The sequence below is a fragment of the Mchenga conophoros genome, linkage group LG12 (genome assembly GCF_057382185.1).
Source record: "Mchenga conophoros isolate Kocher_MC1m ecotype Shallow Benthic linkage group LG12, M_conophoros_male_GT1.1, whole genome shotgun sequence".
Lineage (NCBI taxonomy): Eukaryota > Metazoa > Chordata > Actinopteri > Cichliformes > Cichlidae > Mchenga > Mchenga conophoros.
The window spans coordinates 26,523,965-26,549,303 of NC_140537.1; the positions used below are offsets into that span (position 1 = coordinate 26,523,965).

Below are 25,339 nucleotides of genomic sequence, written 5' to 3' on the forward strand. Positions count from 1 at the left end.
ATTTAATGAGACACTGTACAGATGGTCCTTGTTTTCATTCAGCCGTCAACTCCTGAGGTCAGACTCCTTACTGCTCATAGATTTTCTTTCTAAGTGCAGTTACTTCAATTTGATATTTAAGTATTCTCTTTTTTCATCAATATTTTAAATAGTGTTTCTGAAATTTCCATTATTGTAATGTAAGTAAAATTAAACTCAGGCACAGAATAGATGGGATTTAGTTAGTCTTGTTACATTGTCTGATTCACTGCTTTTAATTCACCCGATCCAAACACCTTTTCACCTGCTGTAGTCACACTTTTCTGGATTTTGAACTCTTGAAAAAAACTGTTAAACACACTTTTGTTCATACTTTTTCGGGGGTTTTTTTTGTTTTTGTCTTTTATCGTAAAGCAGTCTCATGGGTGCATACTCATGGAATATCAAGCAAATCATTCCATATAAACATATGTTGCCTGCTTCAGTGCATACTGCTTAGAATTAACTGAAATTTGCTTTGTACTGAGTTTTGAACATCTTGGAGTCTCGGAGACAGAGTCAAAGTCTAAAAAAGATTCAGGAAAAACTATCTGCATGGCTAGATGTCACTGCAAGCTGGTGAGAAACATAAATTGGTTGTTATTTGTGCTATATGACAATTAAACTCAAAAGTCTCAATAAATTATAACAACAACTGTTTCTGCAATATAAGTCTAGTATTAACAAAACAAACAACAATCAAGAGTTTTCTCAAGTTAAAAACAAATAGTGGCTGTAGTGCTGGAAAGAGGAACTCGAACAGTATTTAATTAGTGTATTTAATTGAAAATCTTACATTTTTCCTGCTGAAATTCAGTGCAAACAGTCTGGTTTCCACCAAGACTCTAAAACTTTTGACAACTGTTTGACAAGTAAATAAACAACCTTAAAACAATGTACATCACATACACTTGATTTCACCTGATGGTGGTGCCATAACCATGATTTTCAAGAAATAAGCAAGAGCCTGCATGACCAGAGAACTGTATTTTTTATTGTTTAACTTATTTACATCTGTTGGATTACAAAATGTGGAATGTGGTCAGAATCAGAGTGAACATTTCTTTTTCTCGTGTGCAGAAAATGAAACATGATCAACTCTTTTTTTGTTTGTTTGTTGTTTTCTTTTCTTTCTTTTTGGCACAGGGCACATTTTAATTACAGTGCAGCTGCCTGCTGTATCTGGACAATGTGCTTTGTGAGTTTTGTGCTCAATTTAGGCAGTGTTTTGCTTTCAGAATCTGTAAATCACAAAATAGACAAAAATAACTTACGACTGAGGAATGTAAACCACCTGCAATAATGCCACGAAAACACGGTTTATGAGAGTGAGATTTAGTTGCTTCCCAGGTGAATTCATTGAGGGCTTGCACTGCTGCTCCCTTTATCACCCAGCTCTGGTACTTCACAGACTTTTATAAAAGATTCACCACACCTCAAAACACAGCTGTGCTGTAACCAAACCGAAGTCTAACATTTATAAGAACAAAGGCATGGAAACTTGTGTGTGTGTGTGTGTGTGTGTGTGTGTGTGTGTGTGTGTGTGTGTGTGTGTGTGTGTGTGTGTGTGTGTGTGTGTGTGTGTGTGTCCGAATTCAAAGTGCAAAACCTAAAAATAAAAAACCTTTCAACACATTTCAACAAAACTGTTAGCGTGAACGTCAGGATGTGTTCCTTCTATATTAACATGAGAACACAACAGGACAATAAAACATCCCCTTGAACAACAACAACAGAAAACAGCTAGAGCCTGTGGTACTGTAGGGGTTGGCACCAGTATGGATTTTAGACGTTATATCAGAAATAACTGGTTTGTAAGAGACTTGATGCAGACGTTTACCACACATGGACGAAAGCTGGAGCTGCATCTCGAAGGCTGTTTTTACAAACGTTCGGCAGTCCTGGACTTTTTTCTATATATAGAGCAGCCAACTGTCTGGAGGATTCACAGCAAACGGGTCTTCTGCACATTAAACCTAGGCACCACGCCTCAGCTCAGCCTTTCAGAACATTTCTAGTAAATTCATCACCTTTTGCGTGCTACATGTGAGCAAGGGCAGCTTCATGTCCCGCTCTTTTTCTACCACTGTTCTGAGTTCATCTGAATAAATGCAATATGAATAACCGTTTCCTTGAATTTTAAGCAGCATGACCTCAATTTAATCATAAAAAAAGTATTTCTTAGTTTTATTAAGCCCTCTTTGCTACAGTGATATTTTTTCTCCTCGGCTGCAGTTTGTTCTTCTTTTCTACTGCATCTTAAAAACTGACCTTGAGCTACTGCTGGGAATGTCAAACACAAACTATAATTTTGTCTCAAAACTTGTCAACTGAAAAAAATTCATGGAGTGCCACGTACTGGAATAATTTTTCCCATTTGAGTTTTAAATAACTCAGCCAATATGGATAATATTTAACCCCAGGTAGCACATGACAGGCAGCATTGATACACACTCAGGGGGGATCAGCATCTTCTTGCGAGCACTGCTGTTCATCAACACTCATTTGTCCACTTCAGTGAGAAAAAACTGCCCTCCGTTCAGTGCTGTTGTTAACCTCAGTCGAACCAACAAGAGAGGATGTGAGGGACGTGGAGAAAAGGCATGTAGAACGGGATCGTGAAAGGAGAGGGCTGGAGTGATGTGTGGGCGGCTGAAGATAATCTCAACCACAAGGTGTTGTGTTGCTATCATGGAGATTGTTGCTAGGCAACAGCATCCTTCAGTTCATTTTTGTGCTTTGCCGTGTTTAAACAGCAAAGCGGTCTCCCTCTTCCTGATGGTCTGTAACTCACACCAGCTAGTTTGGCCGGGCGTCGGCGTCCCAACCAGGCTGGTTGAGGCTGAGAGGTTATACCAGTTCATCCAGCAGAGTTCCTATACTATGCTGCGGCTCGGGCGGGCCGGCTATGGGTTTGTTGCACATGGGGCAGACGCAGCGCACCTCCAGCCACTTTACCAAACACCTGCATAGAGGAACACAGACAGGACAGGAATGAGGAAAAAGAAAGCTGGACTAACTTCAACAAAATCTTCAATGTTTAACAGCTTAGTCATTTTTTCACAGAGTGGCAAGCTTATGACCCATGCATGAGTATGTGAGAGCCCTTTAGAACTCACTTACACCAGCAATCAAAATGCGATGCTGCCGCCATTCATGCGTAAGCAGCATTTGCAGAAACTATTTCTAGGCTGGGGGCCGTTAATTCCTGGAGCCTGTGCTGGTCGTCTCACAGTGATGACAAGACTGCAGAAAGTTGGACCGAAAATAGACGTATGCACAGTCTCCCCAATGTGTCGGTTTTACAGTTTACGGGATGGACAAGCAGAATGTGCTTTAGCTTTGCTGGTGCTGGTATGAAGGTTCTGTTACCTTTGGATGGAATCAGGTTCCCCACAGTTTTCCCAGTGGTCATGGTAATAGATTTTTAAGTATGCTACATCTTACTGAAGCTCTCCTTACTGAGAAAACAGCTGGACTGGTCACTTGTGCAAGCTGTTCCTAGAGTCATGTTTTAAAACCAAGAAATCTCTTTGGCCATCTGAATTGATCCAACTAAAACTGTGTGCAATAAATGAAGGATGCTTATATTAAACAAGACCAGAGTTTCAAATAATGGGATCAGAGTATATACAAATAATACCTGTCTGCCAACAGCTCAGGCTTCAGATGATCCTAAAAATCGGCAGATACATGCAGCTCTGGCTGTGAGCACAGCAGCTCCACGTGTTTGCAGTTCAGACCTTCTGTTTGTGAGTTGGAGCCAATCAGAAAAAGGAAGAATTAAAAGGGGAGGAGCTATGGCTCATTTTAGAGAGGGGAATAAATGAAAGGCTGCACCGAAGCCGATTATTCGGAAACTTGCATGAAGTGTAGAAGTGTTCAAGAATATTAATGATCCTGGGTCCCCTCTAATGTACTTGGTATCCTTGAAACCTAGAAAAGTGACATAACTCTGACAAAGCCGTTTTGGTGCCTAAACCTCAACAAACCACTGGAAAAGTAAAAAAAAACAAAAACAAGCAAACAACAACAACAACAACAACAACAAAAACCCACGTCCTATATGAGAGGTAAACCCCCACACAGACAAGTTTGTTTGCGCCACCTCTGCAACATCTATCTCCTAATGCAAGTGTCATCTCAGTAATGCTTGACACAAATGTCTTTAGGCAATAGCAGCAACCCACATATGGTTGTTTACTTGCAATATTTGACTCACAGAGCTTTTTCAGTTCTATCTTTCTGTAAGAGAGTCTTAAGAAACCAAAATAATGTCCTGCTGCCTTTGATTGTAGTTAAACCATGAAGTAGAGAATGTTTAGCAATTTATACCAAAACTACTGTAGCCCAAGGCTGCTAGCCCAGAATATCAAATTGCTCCTCTGATAAGGCCTCTTTGCTTTTAAACTCTTCTCACAGAACCCAGTAAAAAAAAAAATTTAAAAAAAACCTTCTCACATTAAGAAGCATTTCAATTTTAGACAACTGAAAGCACAAGGATATAGCTTTGCCTCCTCTGCAAGGTCTTCAGACTAGCTCTGTCTGATGTGCATGCTGGGATCCTCAGCAGGAACCAAGACATGAATGAATGATGACGAGTACTCCACCAAAAATTTCCATTTAACTTTTGATCAATGGACTTCACATCAGACGTGACCATTTTCACTTTACCAAGCCCTAGCAGGTGCAAACTGGCAAGCGAGTGTGAAGAAAGACTCCACTGTGCTCTACTCACTTCCTGTGGAAAGCATGTTGGCATGGCAACACTCCCAGCTCGTCTTTCACTTTGAAGTCCTCCAGACACACAGCGCACGTCTGCTGCGTGAGTGACAGACGGAAGGAAGCGGGAGAGGACAGTCGTTAGATTAAATTATCCTGCTTCAACAGCTTAAAGCTGAACGCAAACAGGTAGAAATGTAAATTTCATTCTTACCCCATGAAGACTCAACTTTTTTGGATCTCCTTTTAAAACTACCTGTAGGAATAACACAAGATATTTTTTAAAGTAATGCTTTTTAAAAATTTAACAGCCTAAATATCTTAAATTATCAACACCAGTCTTACCTCTCTGTATCCAAACCGCTCACTCTGTGCTTGGTGTCGTAGTTTGCTGTGGATGAGCGGAGAAACACATAAATAAACTTTGGCAATTTGTTCCTTAAAGAATGTTCCTTTAACCACAGTGTGCATGCATTTATTGGTTTCTGTCTTAAAGTACACCTGTAAGAAAATCTAAATTCTTTTTTAGAGGCAAATTTTTATTTTTAAATAGATTTGCACGATTCATTGATCAAAATAATCTTCGTTTACTTTAAAGTGGACCCTAATTTTCTTCTGATTGGCTCCCCCTCCCAAACAAAAGGTTTAAGAAGCAGTTGGGTGGGCTGCTGTGCTCTCTCTGTGTGACTCTGACATCATGCAGCTCCAAGATGGGATAAACCCCTTAATGTGCTCACTGTAATGATGTATATATGGCAGAAAATAAGGAAACAGATAAAAGCTCCCTCTTCATAAGACTTTTATTAACATCCTTAACTTTTTCAATAAATATCTAGGGTTGCTGGTTTAGCCCCGATGTTACTAAGCAACCACATACCTTGAGGTTAAATTTAGTAGCCTGGGTTCAACTCTGACTTGAGGCTTTGTCTGTTTCCCCACTTTTCTATCTAATCTTCACTGTAAGATCAAATAACAGCAAAAAGCCTCCAAAAATAATCAAGATTATAAATATCTATATAACCATGAACTAACTGCCAGAAATCCTTAATTTTTTGATAATGGGAGTGTTTGTTGTACCTTTTAGACAAAAAAATATAAAAAAAAATATATCAGATTTGAATCTGCATGTATGACTTTTAATTTGTATCACATTTGCTACATTAGCCATATTTTTGGAATTTAGTCATTAAAAATGTGTCATGCAATTTATATCAGTTTTTGAGGGCCAAAAAAGGTCACGCTGATGATGTAGAAGTCTCAAAAACTCACAAAAACACATGTATCAAATACAATACGCTTGGCTTTAAAGGGCTAGTGAAGTACTGTCTGCACAAATATATGGTATCATATTGACTGCTCATATTTTCTGTATGCAACCAGAAAAAATAGACAATGTGCAAATGGTTTTTGAGAAGCATGTCAATGTAGGACAAGGTTGAAAAAGCAAGCTTACTGATGCTTAGACTTATTAGAGACAATTTCATGCTGAAAATAGCTTAATGATCTTCCTGCAATCTCTTCATATTTAACTTATTGTGTAACCTTCTTGTCATAGTCAGTAGCTACAACAGGCGGGCCCTTAATGACACAGTTAGTCACACAGTTATGAGAGCAAGATTGCATAATTGTCCCTTGTGGTTCCACTTAAGAGTTTCAGGCTCAGAAAGACACTGAATGTCCAAAAGGAACTGTAAGGTGAATCCAACATTGGGATTTCTTACATGCAGAACCCAAAGTGAATGCTGATTCATTTTAAATTAATTAAACAGTTTTAAAAAGGCAATTAGCCATGAATGGGTGCTTCTTGATGCATTCTTACTGTTTGTGCTCTTTATTTGTTCTGCCTGTAGTTTCCTAATCAGTTTCTGTATCTGTAGCTGTGGTTTATGTATTTTTCAGTCTTACAGGGATTTCAAATTGTAGCTTATGCTAAAAATACTGAGGTGTATGGCATCAGTTCATGCCATATACTCGCATATATTCCCAGTACTAATAAACTTTAATAAAAAATGTATCAACCACTTGATTAAAGTAAATAGAGTAGACCAAAAATAGAATATTTACACATAAAACTCGATATTTAACTGACGTCTTGTCATCAGGTTGTTGGTCTCAGATTAAAAAAAAGTTTGGACAGTGTTTATGGATAATTACACACAGACACATTGCTCACTTAAGTAATCATGCAACTACATTCAAAAATGCTAACACACACTTATGCGCACACACATGCACAAACAAGCTAATGAGTATGTTGCCTCTTTGAAACTCCGCACCACCCCTGAAACCAACAATGGAGAGATCTTTATCACTTGGCGAGCAGTGTCTATTCAAGAGGTTATTTTTGGCCTCTTGTTTTTGAACCAACCGAACATGGACCAAATGTCTGTCGCTGTCCATAAATTGGGCCTGAAAGTACGTGCAGCGACAACATCTGAGAACAAATTAAATGTTTATCTATGATGATATCCCCCTAAGCAGTGATTCAGCGCTTACAGTAAAGAACTGACAATTTTTTCATTGTTAATGAAATTTGGTTGTAGTATTTAGAACAGTTACTCCTAACATTTTTCCACGTGAACAATGTGAGGATACACGTTTTTCTTGTTGAGGTTTCCCATGCTCGAATAATGATGTGAAGTGGGTGAAAGGGGCGCCATGACAGAGATTTCTGTGTTTCCCTCTAACCATTGTGCAGCAACATCTGCAAGACTTAAAATTCCTCTCGACAAACGTCAAAGCCTCTCATGCTCATGTCCTGCTTTATTGTGTGCTCAAATATGAGACCCGTTACAGTGTTACAAAACACGGTTAAATGCTCGCGTTGCTACACCTTTGAAATATATGTTTGAAATACTTTTTACAGTTAATTCCAAGCCGATTACTTAGTTAATAAATTGATCTGCTAATCTGCTACAGTTGTATTAAAATAATCGCATCAGAAACATTTTCATAAACTTTAACTGACAAAAATTTAAAAGTTACTTAGCTTAGTCTTTAATACTGAATATCATTCAGATTTTAAGGATACAGCAGTGGTGAAAAAGGCATGAATGCCATGATAATTTTGGACTTTTGATCATTTCAATTTCAAATTTTAATTTATTTCGGATTTTCTCCAATCAATCAAAAGTATACATTCAGGCTCAAATATATACATACACCCCCACTAATATTTGATTAAATGTTAAATTTAATTAAATTGCTAGTCATGAACAAGCTTCTGACATAATTCTGGCTGGATATTTGAACACTTTTTTAAATGAGTTTGTATAAATTGGCTAGTTTCCTTGGCATTCCACTTTGTTCCATGTTGTTCCATGACAGTTACCTTCTGTCACTATTCCCTGATATGATTTAAACAGAGCAATAAATTGATTAGCCAGAAACAACTTAATCAATAATTCCAACCCTACTACACAGAGACTTTTACGTAAATAAAAAAAAGATACTATCCATACCAATCAGGTGGAATTCCTCATTAAAGGGAGTTGGACACAAATCTTTCATTCAAAAAACCCCAGCTAAAAATACCAAAAATACTCATGAGAGTCTTAAAAGGTCGAGTGAGCACAGGCCGTCTTCTGTGACATAAAGTCCTTTGTCAGTATAACCTGGGGAAAATGAAGAGCCCCTCTTATGCGCAGAACATCAGCGAACATAAAACTCAAACTAACACAGCTGAAAAGACCACCACCATAAGCAACTGAGTAGCACAAGGATCAGTACTTATACATCAATCCGAGCAAAGTTAAAATTGTAAAGGTCCCGACCAAGCAAGTATTACCAACCAAGAGTCATCACAGGAAACTTAGAGTCCTTCCTGGTCGATGTTAAGATACTTCGACATGGACTCAAAGATGAAGTATACCTGGAGTGCAACAATGACAGAAAACAGTTACAGGCCCAAACAAAAATGAGAAGCTGCCAAATCTGTGAGCTCCACCATGACTCCAAGACTGCACTAAGCCAAGAGTCCATACAGCATGCCCTAAACATAAATACAGTGGGGCAAAAAAGTATTTAGTCAGCCACCGATTGTGCAAGTTCCCCCACCTAAAATGATGACAGAGGTCAGTAATTTGCACCAGAGGTACACTTCAACTGTGAGAGACAGAATGTGAAAAAAAATTCCATGAATCCACATGGTAGGATTTGTAAAGAATTTATTCGTAAATCAGGGTGGAAAATAAGTATTTGGTCAATAACAAAAATACAACTCAATACTTTGTAACATAACCTTTGTTGGCAATAACAGAGGTCAAACGTTTACTATAGGTCTTTACCAGGTTTGCACACGCAGTAGCTGGTATTTTGGCCCATTCCTCCATGCAGATCTTCTCGAGAGCAGTGATGTTTTGGGGCTGTCGCCGAGCAACACGGACTTTCAACTCCCGCCACAGATTTTCTATGGGGTTGAGGTCTGGAGACTGGCTAGGCCACTCCAGGACTTTCAAATGCTTCTTACGGAGCCACTCCTTTGTTGCCCGGGCGGTGTGTTTTGGATCATTGTCATGTTGGAAGACCCAGCCTCGTTTCATCTTCAAAGTTCTCACTGATGGAAGGAGGTTTTGGCTCAAAATCTCACGATACATGGCCCCATTCATTCTGTCCTTAACACGGATCAGTCGTCCTGTCCCCTTGGCAGAAAAACAGCCCCATAGCATGATGTTTCCACCCCCATGCTTCACAGTAGGTATGGTGTTCTTGGGATGCAACTCAGTATTCTTCTTCCTCCAAACACGACGAGTTGAGTTTATACCAAAAAGTTCTACTTTGGTTTCATCTGACCACATGACATTCTCCCAATCCTCTGCTGTATCATCCATGTGCTCTCTGGCAAACTTCAGACGGGCCTGGACATGCACTGGCTTCAGCAGCGGAACACGTCTGGCACTGCGGGATTTGATTCCCTGCCGTTGTAGTGTGTTACTGATGGTGACCTTTGTTACTTTGGTCCCAGCTCTCTGCAGGTCATTCACCAGGTCCCCCCGTGTGGTTCTGGGATCTTTGCTCACCGTTCTCATGATCATTTTGACCCCACGGGATGAGATCTTGCGTGGAGCCCCAGATCGAGGGAGATTATCAGTGGTCTTGTATGTCTTCCATTTTCTGATGATTGCTCCCACAGTTGATTTTTTCACACCAAGCTGCTTGCCTATTGTAGATTCACTCTTCCCAGTCTGGTGCAGGTCTACAATACTTTTCCTGGTGTCCTTCGAAAGCTCTTTGGTCTTGGCCATGGCGGAGTTTGGAGTCTGACTGTTTGAGGCTGTGGACAGGTGTCTTTTATACAGATGATGAGTTCAAACAAAAAGGTATATTTAAAAAAACAAAGCACTCCCAACATCTTGTGCCTTAAAAAGATGATCTCTTGGGAAGATCAGATCCCCCGGGCTGAGATCCTTTCCAAGACTAATCTGCACGGAAGCAACAGTGGCCAAAAACCGCGTTTGCTAGACAAGCCATGGTAACCACATGACTGACCTACATCTACCCTTCCAAGCCCAGAAAACAAGCTGCTGATAGGAAAAAGAGGTGCTATAGAGAGAGAGACAGAAAGAGAGAGAGCAGATTCCTCAAAAAGGAAAGGAGAATTTAATAATTGCCAGTCAACATTCAAACTGGGAAACGTGTGCACAGCAGGCATATCTACTTGCTATCGTAGTAGGCATATAAATAAATGTACATTACATTATTAGCATGGCTTTTTATCAGTAAAGTGAAGCCAGAGAGGTTGAGGTCAGCACTCTCGACTAATGAAGCAGTAGTATCGTGTAACTTTCTGCATGCGTATCAGAAGAGAAAAAAAGTTTAACTCTTATTTTTGGGGCAAAGTCAGAAACCATTTGAAGAGGTTTTCATTTCCATGTATTCCATAAGTAACCTTTTTTATATCCTGGAGACCTTTGAAATAAAGGTTATGGATCTCTCCCCATTCATTTCAATAGAGGTTAAAAAATAACTACCCCGAGGCTGCCAACAACTTGCTTGACTACACCTAAAGTCTACTGCACAGGAAGTACCAACTATTTTGAACATCTGGCACTCAACAGATCAACCTGGACAGACTGAGACGACTGAAAGACGTGATAAACCTGGATTACCCCAGTATCTGGGCTCTTTTGCACCACATGTGAGCAAGCACAGCCGTGGTGCTGAACCCCGCCATCCCCCGGTGCAAGCGTCATCATCTGACACCAAGGACAGCTAGAAAAACCGCTGACTGCATCTCTGTTTTCACAGTAGATGACCTCAAGCATGCCCTTCTTGCTGCGGTAGCATTTCTGATATAATCATCCTTTTATTTTTGCTAAACTCAATCTGTCTTCAGAGTGTATGCAAGCGAGATGACGTCAGTTTAATGATGACAGACGAGGTTTAAGAAGCTCAGTTTGAGACTAAACTGTTGTTAGATGCACAGTTTGGATGTAAAAGGCTGGCGTAGACGAGTAACCATTTATATTTCCATGTTTTCAAATTAACTGTCTGTTGCTGTTCTTGTTGTTTTTCTGGGGTTTTCTCCAAGATCTCTCCCAGCAAATTAAAGTTTATTTTAGAAAGCCATTCACTTAACAGCTTAATATCTCTCCTCAGTCATTCTATTGTCTGGACAAAAACACATTACCACCTCCCTCTTGATCCTCGTGGATCTTAAAATATCTCTCTGACTAGCTGCTGTGCTGCTGAGTACAAACCCTGTACTGCACTGTAAGACCAGATGGGGACGTAATTAAAGTTGTGATATTTTTGGCGTGCCCTTGGTGTGGAACACTTGTGTCTTTTCGGCCTTGTACTTTACAGGTACAGCTGCGAAGATCTCGACTCTGTGCAAGAAGTGGCGTGTATTTGCTAAAGAAAGCTAAATCTTAGCAAACTTTAACCACCACATCTTAAAAATTAGAACAGTTTTAATAGTGGTGGGCGGGCATAGATATTTAGGTCTCAATCTAATGTTACAGCTGTACATCACAAACACGATGACACACAGGATTAAGAAAAGAGCCTGTCTGAAAGAGATAATAGGAGACCTACCCCCTAACACAGATCGCCTTTCATCACTCAGTATTCATGTTATGAATCACCCGGTCTATAAATGAATTCACAATCACACTCCCACCCAAGAGTACCTTCAGCATGTTAATGGAGCCAAAGGAAGTGAGTCGCTGGTTACGATCCTTCAGAAAGGGCTTTAAGAGAAACAGGAAGGATCTGAGCTTTTTCAGACAGAGTTGATGCTCAATTTAGTGGTGAAGCCAGGTCACAGAAAACATTTTCAATCAAAGAAGTGTGTCTTCAGCATGTGAACATGAGTCAGTCCAAACTGAAACAAATATTTACCACTTACAATTTATCATTATAGCTGCTGATCTTAATGGTTGAGGCTCAAAGTTATTCCAGATCTTCAATACAAAAAGTGAAAGATTAATCTCGCCACAAAGTCCATTTAGAGCTAGGGTTCGCTTTAGGGAGCAAGCACATCAGCGAGAGACGCAGAGGAAAAATGCACGCCTCAAACGCTTTCCATTAGTGTTTGTAATGAATCTGTTCAGAGGATGGTGGTTTATGAATGATCATTTTCATGCTGCTTTATGATTGTTTTTTATTTTTTGTTTTTTCTTACCCATTAGTGCATAGTTGTTGTTGTTTTTTAACATCGGCTATACTTGTCATTGTTAGGACAGCTTGTAATAATGACCTTCCTTCTTGTTCTGTGGTGCCGCAGTATTACAGTGTGTGTGTGTGTGTGTGTGTGTGTGTGTGTGTGTGTGTGCGCCTATCATTAGTGTTATTATTTTCATAATTATCACTATTGCTACTGATTTTGATATCACTTCCATTTTTGGTGCAAACACTAAGTTTAAAAGAATTAAAGATAGTTCTTCTTTTTTAAAAAGAATTTTTTTTAAATGTATGCGTACATTTTAGGTCACATTTTAGGCATTTAGCCATGTGGATATGGTCAAGACAACCTGCTGAAGCTCAAACAGAGCATCAAAATTGACTTCAGTGACTTTGAACATGGTTTTGGTTGTTAGTGCCGGTTGGTCCGGGCTGATTATTTCAGAAAATGCTGATCTATGCCCACTTTCTGGCTGCTTCCAGTAGGATAATACGCGACAAAGTTCAAGTCATCTCAAACGCGTTTCTTTAAAATGATGGTGACTTCAAATAAAGCACAGAGCATCTTTAGGATGTGTTGAAACAGGAGATTCACATCATGGATGTGCAGCTGACAAATGTGAAGCGACTGTGTGACGCTGTCATGTTAATATAGACCAAAATCTCTGAGAAATGTTTCCAGCAACTAGTTCAATACGTGCCACAAAGAATTAAGGCATTCCTGATGGCAAAAGGGTGTATCTTATACGTTTATAAAGGGGTGGTGAGTGTATATCTCTTTAAAAGAAGAAAAAATTAAGATGAAATAAAGGCATCAAACACAATCTACTTCCTTTTGAACATAACCAAAAGAACAGGACTTCTTTGTTACTATTTTCAGGCAGCAGAGGAGGAAATGAGATGCACGCTTGTAGATACAATCTGACATAAATACGCCCTTATTCCCAACTTTCTGGAATATGTTGCCAGCATTAAACTCAAATGAGCACATATTTAAAGAAACATTTTCGTCATTTAATAGCTTCTCCTGTGGTGTAGGAGTTTACATATTTTCCTGACAAGCAGAAGATCCCCAGTTTGATTCTGGAAGGATGCAGTAACACTATTGGGGTTGTGTTAAAAGGAGGATCTGGTGTATATAAAAAAGAAAATCTACCAAGTCAAACATGCGGAGGTATCTGCTGTGGTGACCTCCTTGTGTAAAAGGGAGATGCTGAAAGCAGCTTTTAAATGCAATGATTTTTTTAGTTATTTCATTGGGGTTTTTTGGCCTCTTTTAAAAACATTGTCGTAGTTTGGACATAAGAGTGGATGCAAACACCTTAAAATACTCAAAGAACACTGAGTATATTTCAGAGCCTGTACTTTTTCACTTGTGGTTCAGCTTTTACCAGAGAATTTTATAAAACAACAATCTTTTCTTCCACTTAAGTGACAAATGTGTGTACTTTTGCCACCTCTGCTGAATTGCCTTTTGGGATAACAATATTTTGTCTTAAGGAAATTAACTTTAGGTTTAGATTAATTTAGGTGTGTAGTGATGAAATTTATTTCACTAGATTTCCATTATATTTAATTATAAGAATTAAAACGACTGAGGAACAGAGGCGGGATGTTATCTGCACAAATGCGAATCAAGATTCTCGCTGACGTCCGTCTTTATTTTCTGTGATTTATTTCCTGAACAGCACATTCGTCCTGCCTGTCTTCCAGACAGAAAATGTCTTAAACTCTCTGGCATTTTGATAACACTAAAATTTGAACAACATTTCAAATTCATTTAAATGTCCAACAATAGCACACCGCATTATAAGACATCAAGCAATTTTCCAAAAACAGAGAGAGAGCTCAAGATGAAACACAATCCCTACAGCAGGTGCTGACGTTTCCTTTTTGTTCACTGTGGACCTTCGTGTATGATGGCTTTATGTTTTCCAACTGTGCACTATTTATGCCGTGTTTATTCTGAACACAGTTTCTCCTTTCCTCACTGCTGTCTTCACACATTGTGACGGGAGGCTTCCTGTTACCTCACATCCCGTCCTCCCATCCTCAACTCATCAGGGAGTTCACAGTCAACAGCAGGATAGGTCACCCTGTTCCTCTTTTTTTAACCTCAGTCCCTCCTACAGTGTGTTTCTTGCCTCCACACACATACAATGTCTCTACAGTGGAGATATTTAGGGATTACGATGTTGGTCTCGGTGGCGTAGTTTGGTTTAGGCTGGAATTCAATGCCTACAATCACAGATGCTTAACTTTTCCTGATGATTTATCATGAGAACCTTTTATGTGTTTATTTGTTTTCCAACTAAAATAAATGTATACAAATAATTTACAGGCATTTATATTTCCCATTGCATTGTTTCCTATTGCTTAATAGGGTCAATATTATCCCTCTGGCATGTTTATAAGTGTATAACTGAATTAGTAGAACTTAGAGTTTGTCTGAGCAGAGCTGAATATGAAGTCTTTGTTTGTGGGGGGTAATTTATGTTACTCGAATTGAGAGTTGGCTGTATTCATTGTTTGGCTGTATTTCAGGAGGGAAAGCAGATCATGTACTAATCGGAAGGTTGGCGGTTCAATTTCTGGCTGCCCTGGTCTGCATGCATGTCCTTGGGCAAGATACTGAAGCCCAAATTGCGCTCCAATTCATCGGAGTGTGAATGTGTGCAATAGAAAGCACTTAGTTAGGAGAAAGTGCTTGTATGAATGGGTGATTAAGCAATTTATGAGAACAAGTCCATTTACTATGAATCTGATTAAACTATGAAGCATTTTCTGAAAATGTGAGCTAAATTCTTGTAGTCAGGTATATTTTACATCAGCGGTCCCCAACCTGATGCTGCACTTCATTTGATCCAGTTGAGCATGTTCCTACAAAAAACAGAACTCGTCTGGTCCTAAGCAAGGTAGAATTACTCATGCATTACTCGCAGTACAGAGCAGTGATTTTTAAGAATTTTCTTTTTGCACTTAAAAACATCACGGCGCCACGTTCATCAACACAGCCTTTGCGTATGACTTCTTTAGCCAGACACAAATACACAACAAGTTTTAGAGGTTTACCAATGTTTGCATGGGCAACTTATGCCTGATTCAGACTCCTTTTCAAACCCTACATAACCTGACATGCACCTCATATAATAAAATGGTAAATGGCCTGTATTTATATAGCGCTTTACTAGTCCCTAAGAATCCCAAAGCACTTTACATATCCAGTCATCCACCCATTCACACACACATTCACACACTGGTGATGGCAAGCTACATTGTAGCCACAGCCACCCTGGGGCGCACTGACAGAGGCGAGGCTGCCGGACACTGGCGCCACCGGGCCCTCTGACCACCACCAGTAGGCAATGGGTGAAGTGTCTTGCCCAAGGACACAACAACCGAGACTGTCCGAGCCGGGGCTCGAACCGGCAACCTTCCGATTACAAGGCAAACTCCCAACTCTTGAGCCACGATCGCCCCAGGTATGAATCAGGAGTGGGTCATTATGGTCACAACAGCCATTCAGTGAATTCTTGGTGAGACACTGCCACACTCTGACAAATGAAGGCTGCCTGGCTCATAGCTGGTGTCACCACCTCCGTTCAATAACTCAGTAATTCACAATTTTATCCTTACTCCTCTTATTTAATTCTAATCAAGGGAAAGCAGATGTCTAACTGGGCAATTCTCACCAAAACAGTTCTGAAAGATAAATAGCACCACATGCAAGAGGAGTCATATATCATTTATATAATGTTGTTTTGCTGTGAACTGTTAACACATCTAGAATTTGAAACAAGGAGAAAACAATTCCTACAAACTCTGCCCTAATTTGAAGTGGATTAAGACTTTGGTCTTGCCTCTCACCTAATGAAATAACAGCAGAAGATGAGGCTCAGGATGAAGACAAAGATGCCTGTCCCGAAGATCACCATGTAGATGTTGAGAGGTAGGTCCTGGAAGGTGATGGGCGGCATGGTGCACGACTTGTTGGAGTAAACGAGTCCGAGACCACAGAAGCACCCTAAAACAACAACAAAAGCAAATTTACAGGAAGGATATAGCATGAAACAGCTAAACACTGAAAGCCTGACACTAACACTAACACTAACACCCACACACACACACACGAATATACCGCAAAACAAAAACTGAATGCAACCTGTAACCTCATCTCTTTTCTGAGGCTCAGACCTGCATTGTGAACCTCAACCAGAATCCACATCCCGAGCCTTTAAACGCAACAGGCGGGTGGGTTAGACTGCCACTGTGCACATGTGATGGTTTTAATGTACTTTCATATATATGTAACAAATGTTTTGTCTGTTAACAAGCAGTTTTCAGACTCTGAGACTCACACACCAAGAATCAGTGAATCTATAACCTTTCCTGTTCTTGACAATAGTGTCCATATAATCTGCTGATACTTGTGCAAATATAGCACAAATGCAGCACTGAACATTTTTTGAAGAATACTGCAGCATGAACCAATCAGAAGAGATGGTAACCTATGCAACGTGCCATGCTTTATTTATCCTTCCTACTTTGATGCTGCACCCCGCACACGGTTTTCAGTATTTGATCAGGGTGTTTATTATTTTTATACCAAAGCCACTGTAGTCTCCTTGGTTGAAATGTTTGAAATAGCTGTAAGTAACTGGTTAATTTAACTGTTTATTTGCTCATCTGCATCTACCCTAAAGGATTAAACAGTTGGTTAATCGCCAACAGCACCACCCAGCGTAATTGCATATCATATAATTCAAAATCCCCAAACAAATGAGGACTCATTAGCAATTGTGAAGCCTGGTAGTGTGACTCCAGGGCATAGCTGCAGAGGAAGATGTGGTGAAATCTCCACAAATGGAGCGCTATGTAACCAGATCTCTGCTTGACAAGCTGTTTTCAATAATAACATGCAACGGAGCACATAGCTGTGTTCTGTAAAAAAGAAAAAAAAAGACAGAAAATTCTGAGCTGACTCTTAAAGCAGCAGGAAACAGTGACTTATGCTCAAAAACAGGACATTAAGTTCAAAATGAACAATTTGTGTAAATAAACTACCGATAATCGACTGATAATACCCCCCAGTATTTGAATTAGGTGCTATCCAGTTTTGCTATCCCAATAACTAAATCAGTCTAAAGTCTGACCTTTATATACATTAATAAAATAATAAACAGGAAATAACCTTAAATCCACACAAGCATGAACTGACAAGCTGTTTTTAAGTTAGATAAACAGAGACGCAGAGAGCACACTATGTGTTTTGTGCATCTGAGTGAGTAATGAGAAGTCAGCATGTGAGAAGGAGCTTTGTGAGATCAGGGTCATGCTAACCCAGGGAGTGATAGTGAAGTGGAGCTCACGCAGTACTCGTCGCACTCAGGCTTCTCATGTCCAGATTAGAGCAGCAACAAGGCAGAAAGCTGAGAGAGTCTGCAGGTTTTCATTTTCATCAGACACCGCAGCAGCTGATTTCACTGATTAGCATATTCACCCAGAGACAAGGCGCTAATCAGTGAACTTAGCCCGTGTGCTCTTTCACAGAGACACTTTTGGCCTTCCAGGGCACACGCATGGAAACAAATTTAATGTAAAAACAAACTGCAACAAACTTAGCCTGAAACAAATTTAACACCCACTCCGTCTGCTCTGCTCTGTCTGTGGATGTTCGTGTGTTATTTGTCTGTGTTTACTAATCCCGTGCTGGACTGACAAGCCCTCCATCATCATAGGAAAGACAGATTTTCAGCACCATATTTTAATTTAATTTTAACTTCTAGACTCTATGAGAGGAGCTATGTATGCCTCAGAGGACCAAATGATTGATATTTACCTTTAAGAGGCTTCTTAAGTGGTGTTGTGACCCAACCGCAGGTCCCAAGGGAAATGTGTACTCCCAGACTGGTTGGTGACTGGTTGGTGAGTGGTTGCAGGAAGCGTTTGCAGACAAGTTGATACAAACTAAGAGAAACTGCAGATATCTGCAAGTGACAAAAGCTGTCACAAGGACATTTTCGACAGCCAATTAGGTACTACATGTTTTTCCATAACTGGGGCTTTTTTAACTTGACCAAACTGTGTCATGTGGTTAGCAGTGTGACTGTAAAATTTCAGTACTGGTCCTTGGTACAGCCCCTTCCACCTTCCTATTATTTTCTGCCTGTAACAAACAAAATATTTATTCCATAGAAGAGCTGGGCTTCTGTACCAACAGATGATATTAGCTCTCATTTACATCACATAGAGCCAGGATTTAAATAAATAAATAAATAAAAAACACCCAAAAACTGAGCATTAGAGCACCTGAAACCTGAGATTTTGGCTCACAAGGAGCACAACCTTTGAGAGGCTGAGCATTTTTAATTTAAGCATCCACCATTATAAAAATATGTTTATTTAACAGAAATTCAAGAAAAGCCGAATGGGTCAACTTACTGAAGAGATGGATGAACAGAATAGATGAAGATCTTCACCAGTTTCATTTTCGTGGGTATTATTTTCTTCCAGCACCACTTTTTAATCAATGAGGATATTTCCAGTTACTCCCGCAGCCAAAGTAATAGACTGACATTTCTATCTGACGCCTCTCCCGCCTCACAGTGGAAACAGCAGTATCAGGGGATCAATACTATCCGCCTCTTGGTTCCACTCGTGCTGAACAAGCAGAGCGTGTCTATTAATCAAGGATCGTTGATGGCTGCAAAATCAAGTTCCACCACTTCACTCAGCCAGAAGCAATCAATGGTAGATACACTAAGGTTTGAGCCAGATTTTTAACCAAAAAGCCACAAATGCCTGAAAAGAGTCTAAACGGGACAAAACCAGCCAGCCTTATGATTATTCATGTGACTGACTGGCGAGAACTTGCATCAGGGTTGTAAACTGTAGCACAGCTGACAGGATTTGACAAAGATTTTGAGAGATTTAAAAATGTAAGAGATGAAATAAAATCCACAATAGTTTTAATAATGCTCCTTCCTTTTCAAAAAATATCTTTCACATACAACACTTTTTTCATCAAATGTGCCCATGCAACACATGTGCAATTAACTAATAAGGGCCTATTAAGCTCTATTTGAAACCATTGTACTAAATACCCAACAATAAGTATCCCTCTCATCGTGTAATGAAATGTGCTATACAGCTACTGTCATTGTCATCCCCCGCTACCAGTTATTAAAGGTAGGCCTTCACTACAGAGCTTGATTTTTGTGAGGTCTGTGCGATCACAGCTAACATCATTCTACGAGAAACAACTGACATAAAAGGTCAAAGTTACTTTGGTTTAGCAACAGCTGATAGAACAGCAGGTTTGTCCAATCACCTACCAAATATTTTTCCCATATTCTTGCCGGTGATAGCCTTTTATGTGCTATGTCTCCTTACAGGAGCACAGAGGATGCAGTCTCCATCGCACTGCACTCTGTCCTCTCACACCTGGACAACAACAACACCTACGCCAGAATGCTGTTTATAGACTTCAGTTCAGCATTCAACACAATCCACCCCTCACAACTCATCAGGAAACTGACAGACCTGGGCATCAGCTCCCTCATCTGCAAATGGTTACTGGACTTCCTGACCAACCGCCCCCAACATGTCCGGCTGGATAACCACTGCTCATCTACCATCACAATGAACACCGGTGTACCACAAGGCTGTGTGATGAGCCCTTTCCTCTACTCCCTCTTCACCCACGACTGCAGACCTGCTGATGGTTCCAACACCATCATTAAGTTTGCAGATGACACCACGGTGATTGGCCTCATCAGTGACAACGATGAGGCCGCCTACAGGGAGGAGGTGGATCGTCTGGCTGAGTGGTGCGACAGAAACAACCTGCTGCTTAACACCGAGAAGACCAAGGAGCTCATCGTGGACTACAGGAGGAATGCTGACCCACATCCACCCATCCACATTAAGGGGACGGCTGTGGAGCGTGTGAGCAGCTTCAAGTTCCTGGGAGTCCACATCTCCGAGGATCTCACCTGGACGACCAACTGCTCCAAGCTGGTCAAGAAGGCTCACCAGCGCCTCTTCTTCTTGAGGACCCTGAGGAAGAACCACCTGTCCTCAGACATCCTGGTGAACTTCTATCGCTGCACCATCGAGAGCATCCTGACCAACTGTATAACAGTCTGGTACGGGAACTGCTCTGCCTCGGACCGGAAGGCGTTGCAGAGGGTCGTGAAAACTGCCCAGCGCATCGCCGGAGCACCACTTCCTGCCATAAAAGACATCTACAGGAAGCGGTGTCTGAAAAGGGCTGGGAAAATCATCAAAGACCCCAGTCACCCATCACATGGACTCTTCACCCTCCTGCCCTCTGGGAGGCACCACAGGAGCCTCCGGACTAAGACCACCAGGTACCGGAACAGCTTCTTCCCCACAGCTGTCAGACTCCTGAACTCTGCCTCCTGACATCTGACCCACGTTAAACTCATGGACTGAACATACACACACCCACAATGGACAACTGTACCCTCAAACACACAATAATAACATGGAGTGAACCACCACTCACAACCACTAGCACTTTATATAGCCTCTGTAGAAACTATCTACACCCTCACTTATCTTAACTGCACTACTGTATAGCTCTGTGTAAATAATCATTCTGTACATTCAATAATCTTTAATCCTACAACTGTTTACAACTTGCATAGTTCCCATTTCTGTATAGCTGTATATCTCAGATTTCTGTAAAGTTATTTATTTCATATTCTGTATAGTTTTTCATATTTATATCCTGTTCATAGCCTGTACATAGCTTGTACTCACTACAGCCTTTACATACTTAGTTATAGAATATTCACAACATACTTCATACCGTGTACATTATAACATACCATAATAGACCCATTTCTGTAGTATACTTACATATCTATGCTATTGCTAATATATATTGTAATATATCTATATCACTAAGCACTTCTGGATGGATGCAAACTGCATTTCGTTGCCCTGTACCTGTGCATGTGCAATGACAATAAAGTTGAATTCTATTCTATTCTATTCTATTCTATTCTATTCTACATAGACATGCAAAGTAATTATACTGATTGCTCACTGGCTTTCACACTTTGTCACAATTTAGTTTGCTTGTCTTTTTCACACTCTCTACTTCCTGTATGACTAGAAAAGGGGTAGAGATGGTGATAGACAGCTCCACTAGTCCTCTGACAAGTTTTATGACAAGTGACTACTTGCAAATGCTTTTGTGCACAAATTGTCCTCTTTGGTCATCTATACAATTCATAATTATAAACAGATTAAAAAAGGGGTGTAACTTTCGGGTCTGAAAAGTGAAACCAACACTGAAGTGTCTTTCTTATGGTAACCAGGGTTTCACAAAGAAAAACAGGGCTCTGACTGGACTAAACACTTTCCTCTTGAGTTTAAGGCCTCGGTCACTCATTTCAGATCATGTTGAATAAATCATTAAGTCCTTTTTTTTGGTACATTTTGGTTGTTCTACAAGTCAGTGTGTTCCCTTTTCCATCATATTGTTGCCCAGAATAAAACACACTGGAGAAATCCAAATATTCAAACAGTCCTGCTGAAAGCATGCATTACTAATATTTTCTGTTCCACAATTTCAACTCACTATTGTCACACCTCTATTTGGATCTGACACAGAGAAATTTCTACTACATAAAATGTCAGATAACTATGTTTCTCACATTTTGAAATGAAGGCACACCCTTTATTTTTAATTGCAGATGTTTACTCTTTCATAATTAAGTTTTATTTTTTTTACACTGCAATTAGGTGGATGGATCAGACTGATGCTGCATTCCCTGAATATAACCGAGGACACAGAAAGATGCAAGGCGATCGAATTTACTTCATCCTCTTTACACATGTCAAACAATCTGCCTCACAAAGATCATCAGCATACAAAGAGACACACACAGTGAGAGAGAATGGTGTAAATGTCAGCTCCTGTATTCATGTCACTGCCCTGCTGATGACACAAATCACCTGAGCAGACTCACAATCCAAATCTAGGGCATTTGCATTCAAACCTTTGTGCGTGCGCACCATGTCACATCCCGTCGCATTTCCCTCCTCCACCTTTGTATGCGGGGAGAGCAGCTATATTAAGTGATTTTTTGATTTGGTTGAAGTCTTGCATGACCAGTGACCTATATATCAACAATCTTATGAGGCATGCCGTTGCCATGGAGTAGTAGATGCAGAAAGCGGCTGAAGGTTAGCTAATGAAAGTTCTCATTTCAGGACAAAGAGAATCCGAGAGCTTCTCGAGTTATTCTTCAAAAAGGCAGGAAATTCCCTCTGAGATTTGATCGAGCTGTAAAATACCTCGACTATTGCAGTTTCCCTGACAGCTCCTATGAGATGCCTGCTGGGGTTTTGTCCTATATATGTCGTGTTCAAACAAAACTGCTTTCTGCTGCTGTTGCTGCTGCTGCCTTTGCTAAAGACTGAGCTTCCCATCAAATATTCAGCAGTTCACATAGGGGGGAATCACTCAGGCCTGCCTGCATGGCTGCTGCTGTTTTCAAGACGAAAGTAGGTTGGGGCACAAATCTCCCCATCACATGCATGAAAGCATGACATGTGTCACATATAAACAGTAGAATGAATAGGCACGATCACAGAAACACTGACACACACACAGAGTTGCGGCTGCCTGTTACTGCTTCATTTTTCCAGCAGAATGTTACTCTTTGATACTGTGTGTGTGTGTGTGTGTGTGTGTGTGTGTGTGTGTGTGTGTGTGTGTATTATTTCCAATATGAATGGCAGCCGAGTTGCTGCACAAAGGGAGTAATTGTTCTTGTCTGAACACCAACAGTCCACTGAGGAGGCTGCTGTAGTTGTGCATTCAAACAGGCAAAGTCAGAGGAAAAAGACCCCAATCCATCATCTTCACCCAGTCTCACCATGACAAAGAAACACTGAAAGACAATTTCACTGGAATGAAGGGTTTTATTTTTGTTTAAGTGTGACTGCTTTTGTTCACACTTTTGGCCTGTTGGAAGATAATCAGCTGAAGCTGTGAAGAGTGTAAGTGAGAGACTGTAGATAGGGTCAGAGCAAACAAGATTACCTAGAGAGACAAAACATTATACAAAGAGCACAATGACCGGTCTTGGGTAACTCTCTGGAGTGAGTTTAGGCCAAAATAAAGGTTTTTATTGATCAGGTAGACTCTTAACCTACAAATCAATACAAAAACTGACCAAATTTCTGATTGCCTAATCGCCCTTTTGGTGGATAGTGTATTAATTTAGGTAGATTACAACGTTTATAACATGTTGTAATCTATAGGGCTGCAGCTTATGATAACTTTCTTTATTGGTCATTTTCTTTGATTGTTGCGTCTATAAAATATCAGACAGTCGTGGCAAAAGCCTTACAGCCAAAAAATAATGCATCCAAGCTTCAAATTAATAATTCAAATCTTCACGTTTGAGAAGCTAGAACTGGGTGATGTGCACATTGCAGCTTCAAAAAAAGATTTTTTTATTAATACTGCTGCGGATTAATCTTCTAATTACTGCAGCTCTAACAGTCCTTCTCTATTTTTCTAGTATTCACTCAGCACTTCTAACTTTTGCTGTTAATACTTTTCTTTTCCGTGGACTTTGACTTATTGGACAGGACGAAGTATAGAGCTGCTTGTGGACAAGAAATCACTTTTCACTAATACCACTACTATGCAGCTGTCTGCTTACATTAGTCTATTTAACGAAACTAGATTTCGTGTGTTTAACATTTAGCACGTTTATAGGGTGTTTATATGTCATCGCTGTGGCATTATTAGAGACACTTTTAAGAACAAATGAAGCACCGAGCACACAGCTTAGGACAACTCATTTTGTGTCTCTTTGTTAAGATCCTGCACATTGTCGTTGCACTCGCTGGGGATGTCTAAATTTAGAAAGCACTGGCCTGAGTCAGTCTTGTTCTAAAATCTCTGTTTTAATCCTACTAAAATAATAGGACGTATTGTTCATTATTGTCACAGACTAGCAAAACAAAACAAAAAACAACAACAAAAATGACTCCTCACCGTTACACCACTGAAACGGGTGCATCAATGCACCAGATGGAGTCCTTGCCGTCGGGATCCGATTCGTGTTTACCAACAAACCGCAGGCCTCCTCGCAGATGGATGACCGCAATGAAGTGCACAAGTAGAGCCGGTGACTGCCCGCCAGCTGTGTCAAAGGTGAGTGAGACAATAGCAGCCCTGAAGAGGTCGTGAAAGACGAATAAAAAGGTGGATAAAGGGCGTTTAATCTTTTTGTATCGGAAGTTGCAGCTGGGTTATGTCACATTGTCCACGTTGGCTCGTCTCAAAAAGCAGAAATGCTGATGTGAGTGTTTCCCCAGCTTCTCCTCGCTGTCGCTGTTTTGACTCTGTTATTATTAAAAGACGGCATGACACTGACCCAGCGGCAGCATCTGTGTGAGAAGAGAAACTAGAGCACAGGCTCGATTTCTCTGCTCCCGCCCCCTCTCCGGCAGACTGACGTCCGGGGAGACCAATGGCGAGGCCGGTTGATCCGCGCTGTGATGTGACGGGCTGGTGTGTTTCCTGTAGCTCATTAACGTCTGCAGCTTACTGATGCATGTATGTTTTACAGCAAGGGGTCTGGTTCACTGTAGCTCATGAGCCAATCACCAGTGTGGCATAATAACCTGTATATTAAAGCACACACACTCACACACCTCTAAATGTCACGTCTTTAATAGATTCACAGTGCCCCCCAAAGGTACTGGAACAGCAAGGCTAATTAATTTGTTTTTCTGTGCGCTGAAGATGTTTGAGAGCTTTTATTGCCAGTTTTTTGCATTAAACACATCATAAATGTGTTACCTCCTATGCTGAAGAGCAAAGTAGGTAACACATTTATGATTCCCATGTTGGTCATAAGAAATTGATCGCTTAATTATTAAGTAGAACTGGAAGATATTTTTCACTTGGCCTTAAAAT

The 25,339-nt window shown here is 40.4% G+C and overlaps 1 protein-coding gene across 2 annotated transcripts; it reads right to left on the minus strand.

The window, feature by feature from the left end:
• Window positions 1-783: 783 nt before the first annotated feature.
• rnf122 (ring finger protein 122) lies at window positions 784-24,806 on the minus strand. 2 transcript variants are annotated; one of them, XM_085294854.1, is made up of 6 exons: window positions 24,413-24,806; window positions 16,231-16,387; window positions 5,086-5,131; window positions 4,955-4,996; window positions 4,757-4,836; window positions 784-2,983 (listed from the first exon to the last, which is right to left on the minus strand). In XM_085294854.1, exons 1-6 carry the CDS (start codon window positions 24,435-24,437, stop codon window positions 2,869-2,871), a joined length of 465 nt encoding a protein of 154 aa, XP_085150980.1. In that variant the 5' UTR covers window positions 24,438-24,806; the 3' UTR covers window positions 784-2,868. The 2 variants fall into 2 exon arrangements, with proteins under 2 accessions (XP_085150980.1, XP_085150979.1); XM_085294853.1 differs by having other exon boundaries at window positions 4,757-4,839; window positions 24,413-24,805.
• Between the last annotated feature and the right edge of the window lie 533 nt (window positions 24,807-25,339).

Excerpts from the sequence above, each read along its gene's own strand:
- rnf122 (XM_085294853.1), bottom strand. The coding sequence starts at position 24,437 with ATGCACCCGTTTCAGTGGTGTAACG. Across the intron at positions 16,388-24,412 it reads CCCGTTTCAGTGGTGTAACG|GGTGCTTCTGTGGTCTCGGA; the intron begins GTGAGGAGTCAT and ends TTGTTGTTTTAG. Across the intron at positions 4,840-4,954 it reads AAAAGTTGAGTCTTCATGGG|CAGACGTGCGCTGTGTGTCT; the intron begins GTAAGAATGAAA and ends TCACTCACGCAG.